This window comes from Hippocampus comes, unplaced genomic scaffold (genome assembly GCF_001891065.2).
Source record: "Hippocampus comes isolate QL1 unplaced genomic scaffold, H_comes_QL1_v1.1 scaffold68, whole genome shotgun sequence".
Lineage (NCBI taxonomy): Eukaryota > Metazoa > Chordata > Actinopteri > Syngnathiformes > Syngnathidae > Hippocampus > Hippocampus comes.
Genome location: NW_017805625.1, coordinates 6,393,807 through 6,403,147, shown reverse-complemented (window position 1 = coordinate 6,403,147; position 9,341 = coordinate 6,393,807). Strand labels below are relative to the sequence as shown.

Here is a 9,341-nt window from a genome sequence, read left to right as displayed (position 1 = left end):
GTAGGTGTGTGTGTGTGTGTGTGTGTGTGCGTGTGTGTGTGTGTGTGTGTGTGTGTGTGTGTGTGTGTGTGTGTGTGTGTGTGTGTGTGTCAGGGTTACAATAGTTTTGCATTTGTCATAATTTCTTTTTTTTTTATGTGAGTTCGTTTTCAGAGCAGTTTTTTATTTTATTATAATTTTTTTTTTTATTTTAGTTAATTTTTTTAATGCTTCCGTTTCTGTATAGGTTTTATTAGATTTTAGCTTTCAAAAATATCAAAAGAAGGCATATTTATTTCTTGTGCAAGATTTTTTTTAAAAAGAGTCTTGTTTTAAATGTCGTGAATGAATGACAAGCTTTGATCAAATTTGAATTTTTGTTATTTTTGTCAGCTTGTGTTAACTGAAATAATCTTGGCGCTTGCGTATGCGTGTGTAGGCTGACCAACAGAAAGTGGAGGAGCTGAGGATTGAGCTGCAAAGTAAGGAAGAGCCACTGCAAGAGGACACAACATGGAATGAGAAACTGCAGAGTTTCGGAGAGAGAACAGTGATAGTGAGTTTACACACACACACACACACACACACACACACACACACACACACACACACACACACACACACACACACACACACACAGTTGCCTTGTCTCAAATAAGATTATCTAGGATCGAACCTCGCCAAATCACTTCTTCCAGCGTAAACATTTGTGTGTCACGTGACCTAATCGCTACGTCAGAGTGACGTCACCTACGAGTGCTGCCGATTGAAGAGCTCCCCTTTCATCTTTTCCCCTGTTCTGCTGCCTCAATCCGAAGCAGAGTGACCAGCAAGGTGACAAGAAACAAGTGATGCTCCCGGCACTTGTGGACCCTGTCTTCAGGTGACTTCAACAGAACGCACACACATGCACAAACACGTACATCGGGCGGCCAAGTCCGGTCCTCGAGGGCCAGTATCCTGCATGCTTTGATTGTTTCCCTCCTCCAATGCACCTGATTGAATCCGAGGACCAGACTTGGTCACTGTCGTACTCAAGCCTTTAATTCATATCGTTTCCTCTGCAGTGAATTGACTGGCTCCATCATGTGGTGATGCAAAGAACTGCAAGTTCGTAGGTTGAGACGGAGTTGCTGGATGAGGGCAGGGATTCCCAACCTTTATTGAGGCAAGGTGTTACATTGACATTTAAAAATTCTCACGGCATCCCACCCCAAAAGAATGCGTTACAAAAATAATGTATCCAGAATAAACATAATTGCTAATGCGAACAATTGTCAATTGGCAACAGGTCTATACACCGGTTAATTTGATCTTGTCATCTTGTGTAAGAGCATTTAATTGTTTTGTAATTGATTTTTCTGATTGAACAATTTCCATGTGCCGCAGCAGTGGTTGGGAGTCACTGCCTCAAGCATGATTGCTTCCAGAATGAATGTGGATGTTTTTTTTTTTTGGTTTTTGCAGCTGCAATATATTCAATTCAAAAATTGTATTTCTAGAGAAAATGATGACAGAAAGGTTTGCAGAACTCTCGTGTGTAACTTATAATGGAGCTGAAACGTCATTGAGCCACTGACGCTTTCATTCACGGCTCGCGTTTTATTGTCAGGATTGAAGTATGATATTTGACACTACTTCTGGCTTGATGGTGGCACTTATATTGATGCCGTTCTATTCGGAATGCCTGCTTTTAAATCGCAGTCATGAAATGAAATGCATTATCAGTGTTTGGTAAATGTGACTCACTTGACATTTGTCTCATTGGATGATTTTTTTTTTCACGGTTCGCATGCACATTTAGTATTTGAAAGCGATGACAAAATAAATACAGCTGCACGCCAACAGGTGTGAAAACACAAAGCACATTTTATAAAAACAAAAAAAGAAAAAAATACAGCCAAAATAAAAAGCAAACCAAAGAAGCAAACTACATAGACAAATTTAATACAAACAAGAGACAGATGAGCCCAGTCATGAGATGTATCAATCTCTTTACATGGAGATGACGCAGGAGGTCGGGGATTATTAAAAGAGACGTAATGAGATGGTTTGAGCTTCAATAGTCAACATTAAATATTCTCCGTACATAACACAACACCTAAATGTCACAACCATCAAGGCGATGGAATTTTAATGAGCCAAAGTTGTTTTGATTTGTCGAAATTGATGCTTTTTGCATACAGAGGTCCCCGTCAACTTTGCATGTGGCTTTCGTTTTATTGCACTGGCTCAAGTTCAGGAAAAAGACAAAAGAAATCTGACTTTATTGCCCCTGGAAGATCCTGGTGCTGAAGATCTCGTCCGTTCGAAAGCAACATGCTGTGGACAACATTTAACAGTGCAAAAAACATTGGACTACTTTTGTTCTTTGTGACATTCAAAATGAAGCCTTTTTACAAAATTCCACTTGAATACTTAGGTGACATTCTGTACATTCAGGCTCTGCATGTGAGCATCACATAACAGCTCAAACTGGGAAGATGTGATCAAAAATTTATATTTGGCATCAGAAATATGACCACCGTGTCCGCTTGTTAGCCGTAAAACAATTTTTTTTTAAATGGAGGTTGAATGCAGGTGATTACAGGGCTAAATAAAATATGCAAGTCATATTTTTCCATACAATAAAAAAGAAAAACACACACACCTGAGGATTGCTATCATTGTGAAAAGTTCAAAATGGCTGCTGCCGTGTCTTTATGGCTTAACCCCAACCCCTAACCCCCAACTCTGCTAACCCTAAAGTGTAACCCTAACCCCCCTAACCCCACCCCTAACCCACTAACCCTAACCCTCAAACCCTAATCCTTAAACCCAAACCCTCCCGAACTCCCCAACACTAAGACCCTAACCCAAACCCCCTAATCCTCCTAACCCTAAAGTGTAACCCTTACGCCAACCCTAATTCCCCAACCCTAACCCAAACATCGCTAACCCTACCCAAACCCCCAGCCCTAAACCCTAACCCCGAGCCCCCTAACCCTCAAACCCTAAAGCGTAACCCTAACCCTAATCCGTAAACCCCCTTTACCCTAACACTAACCCTAACCCCCTTAGCCCCTTACCCTAACCTCTAACCCTAAACCCCAAACCCTAAACCCCTAACCCGAAACCCTACCCCAACACCCAATCATGATGCAATGTTGAGTACTATTACTGACATGGAAAGGCGTCTGAGCACATTTTTGGTATCTTCAATGTCCAGATCAAGCCAAAGTTGTCCTATTTGTGAGAGCAAATAGCGTATTAGTACCTGGACCTTAAACTGGGTATCAAAAAAAGGCTCAAATGGCTTTCCATACTGACATCATCAACGGTTTTATCTTTTGGGTCAGGAATCATTGGGGTTGTTTTAGAATTACATTTGTATGACATTCATGTCCAGGGATGGGAATCGATAAGACTTAGGCACTTTTGATTCCTTTATTGAGCGGATTCCAGATCGATTCTCTGTGGGTGAGGGAATGGAATAATAAAAATGGGTTGGCTTGCTTCAGTTCAAACTTTTCACTCCGGTTAAAAGCTGTAACTTTGACTTTGCTACATTTTACTCAGCGGAACGTATGCAGCAAGTGAACCGACCAAATTTCAGAGGCCTCTATTGCGGCAAACCTGTCACCGTCAGAGGAATCGGTAAGCGCGATCGTCGGGCGAGCAAACAAACAAATGCTCGGCATTCTGGATTCTCGTCTCATGGTATAAAAGTCAGCCTAGCTTGTTTTGAGAAGATGCTGAACACCTGGAAGACCATCGCAGGTTGGGAGCCCTGCTCTCCATGATGTGACACTTTAGCTCATAAAAACAGATGCGCGCACGCGCACACATACACGGTAAAGGAAATGGACAAAGAGCTGAGACAACACGTCATACAAGAAGAAAGTATAAGTAGCATTTCTTGTAACCCCACGAAAAAGAAGAGATGTTTTCGATACAAGCGTAGCCCTTTTCCTGAGGAGGGGGACATTCCTCATGTCCCCCCCGCCTCCCTCCTGTCACTGCAGACCACAATGAGTCGCTTGTTGAGTGCTTTTGCTTCGTCCCTCACTCCCTGTAAACTTTGCAATTCTTTTATAAGAGCCCGATGGTGTGAGGATGAGGATGCCAGGGAAGCAAGCGTCCTACTGCGTTGTCCCGCCTTTCTTGTGCGCGCTTGCCGCCGCCTCCCCCCACGGCTCGGCATCACTGTCCGCCAGCCGCTCCCTGTCCTCGTCCCAGTAGTCGTCATCCTCGTCCTCCTCTTCCTCCTCCACCGCCGACTCGTACGTTGGCTTCTCTTCCTGCTTGATGGTCTGAACGGCGGGCGCCGTGAGAGGCGCGGCGGCGGCGTTGGCGGCCGGGGCGGGGCTTTCTGCCGAGTCGCTGCTGTCCTCGAAGGCGTCCGGGTTTTCCAGCATCTCCCTGATGAGCGGCGGCATGGGGCCGGGGATCTCCATCTTTAGTGTGATGGCTCTCTCTGCACCTGAGTGCACAGACGGGTCGAATGACACTCAATGCGAATAGTGAGTAGTCGACGCTCAACGACAAACTTTCACAATTGCGTATATATATGCCACAAATGGCAGCAAAGCATTAAGCTCAACGACAAACTTTCACAATTGCGTATATATATATGCCACAAATGGCAGCAAAGCACTACTTTTGTCACTTTAGTTCACTTTAGCAAAGTCCCTCGGCACCAAGATCGTCCTGTTTCAAGCCTCGCAAGGGCAACGTTGATGTAGATCATTTGATAAGCGGCGTCTTGGTCTCGTGATGTCAAAACGTGAACTGCGTGATGTCATTTTTAAACGTCTATTAACGATACTTGGGTTGTCAGAGGTACCGTATTGGCCCGAATATAAGACGGCCCCGATTATAAGACAACCCCCTCTTTTTCAAGACTCAAGTTTGAAAAAAGACTTTTTTGAACACCAAATACATTTTTATACAGAAAATAATTACAGTACATCTGAAACAAATGATTATAACAATATATTTGAGAGAAAAAGTATGTTATTTTGCCTCTTTCAAATCTAAGGTGCAATCACATTCGTAAATGAATGGCTTCTGGTTTTTGAAATGTAAATGACATCATAACTTCTCAGCTGCCGGTTAACCTGGTCGATCTTCGACCCACTTTTCTCCAGATTGTCACTACGTTTCTCCATTTTCTGTTATTTCTTCTATTATTTTCTTCTCTTTTCCTTCTTACCGCTATTTTTTATTTTTCTTCTTCGTGCTAACGCTATTTTTATTTTTATTCTTCGTGGCAGGGGTTCACTTTGGCCTGGGGAGTCAAGTTCAGCATTCGCTTCAATGATATCTGGCGCCATCTAGCGTCGTGAATGGGTATAACGTCTAGACCCCGAATATAAGACGACCCCCACTTTTTCAGTCTTAATGCAAAAAACACGTCTTATATTCGGGCCAGTACGGTATATTTTTTAGACAAAACATCGATATTGATCTTAACGTCTTTCAAAGTGGGTGGCAACTTTGTAACCAAAGGGAAAAAAAAATGTGTCCCGGGCTGACCACCACTGATGTGTTTGAATCCCAGTGACAATCACACCTGGGAATGTATTGGGTGATTCATGGATCAAACATCAGTCATGAATGTTGGCACAGTTGTGCAAAAGTACTGAAGCATTGAACAGTTGGCCGTGCATTCAGAAGTTGAGAGAAGGTCAAATGAAGTTTAAGGTGTGTTATTGTCGTCGGTCCCAAATTATAGAGTTGCACAAAAATCTGTTGTTCACTTCTGGCATCTTGTTTACAGGTGAATGCCGACCCAAACAAGCGTCTTTTGAACAAGGTCAAAGCAATTTGAGCGGTTATTGTGTTACGGGGTTGGCTGTGTGCGTATGCGGTTCGCGCAGGTGGCATGCTGACCTTTAGTGCTAATTCCTCGTAGGTCGGTGACTTTCATCAGCATGCGCGGGAACATGTGAGGCTTGTTAGGGCGTCGGCGGCGTGTGTAAATCTTCAGCGCCTCCAGCAGAGGCTCCTGCAGCTTGTCCACCTTCCCGGGTTCTTCCAGGTCCATGCGATCTGGCGAGGCGGCGGGACAGCGTGAAAATCTCGCCAAAGGGAGGTAGAAAAGAGACAAATGAGACATGGGGGGCTTGCTGTACCTCCGCAAATGAGGCAGATGGCGCTGAGGAGCCCCGTCTCGGTGTCGTCCATCTCCAAGGGCAGCAATTGCCCGGCGAAAGCGAACACCAGGTCTGTGAGCGGGCCGAAGCCGGCGTTATGCATCTGGGTTCTGTTGAGGGTCAGCCCATCGGAGAAGGTCATGGTGTCTTGCTCGGGGGTGTAGCGCGTGCATATCCTCAGCATCTGAAGAAAAACATTAACACCGGAGGAGGCTTGCTGGCAGCTGTTCACGTTATTTTTATGTTTTCGCAATCAGAATTTAAGACGCGCGGCGAATGAGGCGGCGTTGTGCGCGTTTGGACGGCTGTACCAGGATGTCCAGACACGCAGACTTGAGGAGGGTGATCTGGTCGGCGATGGTGAGCGTCGTGAAGCCTGGTAGTCGCTTTGCAAACTCCACAATCTTGATGATGCATTTGGTGGACAACTCACTGAATTTGTCCCACAGGCCCAAGTCCAGCTGGACTCTGTGGTCAGAGCTCGAGTTCTGGGAAAGAGACAAAAGAGGAATATGTGTCCGAAATGGGTTGGTAAGCTCAGGTCTGGTTTTCCACCCATTCTCGCTTCAGCTGTGGGGGAGAAAAAAAAAAACCCGCCGCCGCCTTGTCATTGTTACACAACACTCACTGTGGTGTATTTGCCCAGCTGGCACAGCGACGGAAATGTCTCCTGGTGGGCTTTGCTGACTTTGTTGACCAGTTCCTCGAGCTCGCCGCTCAGCTCGTAGTTCTCGGGCAGCACCGCCTCCTCTTTCACGTCTTTCTTCTTCTTGTTGCGGTCGTTACGCACCGCTTCTTTGGACATGCCCACCTCGAAGCACTTTTGCAGCCGGCAGTACTGACAGCGGTTGCGGGTCACCTTGTTGATCTGGCAGTTTTTGTCTCGGTGGCACGTGTACACCATGTTCTTTTGGATGCTGCGTCGAAAAAATCCCTGAAGCACAGAAATGTCACATCGGCCAAGGAGTTGAGGCCGTTGGCGGGTGTGCTAAGATTGTGCTTTGAATTCATGTATTGATTCTAAACTAGCGATGGGAGGCTCTAAACAGTTGGCGAACAATCTTTACATTCGCGAGGCGTGCAGTCGAGTCACTGTACTGTGCTGTCTGATGCAAACCAAATCCACGATGCACTCCAAGACTACGTGAACCGCGATATAACAAGAGACGTTAGCCCCTGCCTATTCGCAGTTAGCGATTCACGAATCCACATATTCACTTTTTTTTTTTTTTTTTTTTTTTTTTTTAAGAGGGGGGTGGGGAATACCATCACTCCAGGGACCTTCTGTGCTGCTATCATTGATAACAGAAGGATTCTCGGCATATACTGTACAGTCAGATTTTTTTCCTGACTGGTATTTTAAATGATTTTTTTTGGGGGGGGGTGGGTCGTTGGGTTTTTAACCCCCCATTTCCATGTATCGGATGCTTATCAGCATTTTTGGGGTAATTTTGGTGGGGTTAATAGTTAGTTTTTCCTCCAATGCATTTCAATGGGTGTTAATTATATGTGCATTTTGGCTATTTGTGGATCCCAATCGCGGAGGTCAACTGTACACGAAATAAACAAGTTTTTTGAATAGATTGGATGGATTGGTCCATATTCAGTTCAGATCAGGGATCGTTTTTTTTTTTTTGTCACTGATTGATGATTGGCTCTAAGGTGGCACCAAACCAAATGAATTGGTGTCAAAGAACTAAGTTGAAGTGGTACATCTTGACCCAGATGATTGTCATGGAGGGGCGAAATTTAGCCTGGGTTTTAGTTGTCGTCTTCGTCATGCATGTTCTTTTCCTATGGTGAGTGGCTATTGAAAGGTTGAATCTTAAAAAATAATTGCTTGACAATCATTTTATGTATCATTTGCGATTGAAATTCCGATTAGATCATTACTATTTTACGATGGATAGAATTACATTTTTGTTCGGTGGTGTGCCGTAAGATTTTTCTGAAGTAAAATGCCTTGGCTCAAGACGAGTTGGATGTAAAAGATTCTTCTGCCAGACTGCGTAGTACTAGCAAGGCCAAACTAGAGGGCAGCACGCTGCTAACTTTGAATCAAACGTGCCTCTCATGTGCTTTGTCAGTGGTGCGAGCGAGTACCTTGCAGCCCTCGCAGGAGCTGACCCCATAGTGGTATCCGGACGACTTGTCCTGGCACACGAAGCAGGGCTTGTAGATGCGAGGTGGCGGCGGCGGAGAAGGCGAGCTGGGCACCATCTCCTCTGAACTGGTGCTCTGGGTCTCCACGGCTGCATACACAAAAAACAGCATTGAACTTGTGGAAGCTGAACAGAGAAGCAGCATTTGGCAGCGTGTGGTCAGCGGGGCCAGAAGGCCATCTCAAAAGAGGAGATCATGAAAGAGAAAAGGGAGGAGGGAGGCGTCTGATTGACAGCGACTTTAAAGGACGCACAATTAGCTGATGGCCAGATGGCCCCGCTGATAAAACGCTGATTGGCAGCTGAGATTTGATTGGCTTCTCCATTTACTGGCCAACAGGGGTGGTGGTGGGGGGGGGGGGCATTCCTGTTGACTTTTTCTGGAGTTTTGTGTGCGCGTTTGTGTTCACAAGCTCACATTTTTATGTGAAAGGCCATCCAATGCCCATATACCTCGAGGCCCATGTGAACAAACAAAAGCTGGAAGTTTATGAGGCTCGGCCCCTGTCCCCTCTCTCCGAGGGGAAACTGTATTATGACAATTGCTAAGCTAAGGCCGCGTTGAAAACAAACGAGGAGATCAAGAGCGATGAGAAAACGAACCAACGCAAAGCTTCCTTCCCTTCCATCAAAATCTCAAGGAGGAGTATCGGGCCCCTTTACGTTTGGAGGCGATGACTGAAGAAGCAGATTGTGTCTGGAACATGGCTTTCAACTTTCACCTTCGCTCACCCCAACTTCACCTTCCTTTACCCATTCCCACCCCCGCCGCCCACCCCCTTGTTTCCTGGCCCTAAATTCCTCAGCGCAGGCAGGACGAAGTTTAATAGTTGCCCAGGCTTACAAGCGGCCCTATAAAGGTTGTGTCTGGGATGGGAAGGAGGCCCCCCCCGGCCAGGCTGACGACCCCTTTATTGGCATCCAGTCACCTTGGGCAGCTATTCACACATACAGCTCCGTCCTCGCATCCCTTCCTAGTAAAAATTAAAGAATCCGGGGTCAACCCCTCCACCCTCCCCTCAAAGTCAGTGCCCCCCCCCCCCCATCACCCTCTCCGCGAGAC

The 9,341-nt window shown here is 45.7% G+C and overlaps 2 protein-coding genes across 6 annotated transcripts in view; one reads left to right on the top strand and one right to left on the bottom strand.

The window, feature by feature from the left end:
- Positions 1–2,081, top strand: part of LOC109522441 (calcium-binding and coiled-coil domain-containing protein 1-like) — a 9,178-nt gene extending 7,097 nt beyond the window's left edge. The window contains exons 9-11 of one of the 4 annotated variants that reach the window (XM_019881014.1): positions 419–535; positions 798–862; positions 1,047–2,081. In XM_019881014.1, coding sequence (XP_019736573.1) covers positions 419–535; positions 798–862; positions 1,047–1,074 — 210 coding nt within the window. In that variant the 3' untranslated portion in view covers positions 1,075–2,081. The other 3 variants (XM_019881016.1, XM_019881017.1, XM_019881018.1) reach the window with 3 other exon arrangements.
- A 1,202-nt stretch (positions 2,082–3,283) lies between these two features.
- The window catches only part of LOC109522440 (retinoic acid receptor gamma-A-like), a 34,646-nt gene continuing 28,588 nt past the window's right edge, over positions 3,284–9,341 (bottom strand). For both annotated transcript variants that reach the window (XM_019881012.1, XM_019881013.1), the window contains 6 exons: positions 8,220–8,368; positions 6,745–7,050; positions 6,428–6,604; positions 6,096–6,300; positions 5,854–6,012; positions 3,284–4,441 (listed from right to left, as the gene is read on the bottom strand). In XM_019881012.1, the coding sequence (XP_019736571.1) occupies positions 4,101–4,441; positions 5,854–6,012; positions 6,096–6,300; positions 6,428–6,604; positions 6,745–7,050; positions 8,220–8,368 (1,337 nt within the window). In that variant the 3' untranslated portion in view covers positions 3,284–4,100. The remainder of the gene's footprint in view (positions 4,442–5,853; positions 6,013–6,095; positions 6,301–6,427; positions 6,605–6,744; positions 7,051–8,219; positions 8,369–9,341) is intronic.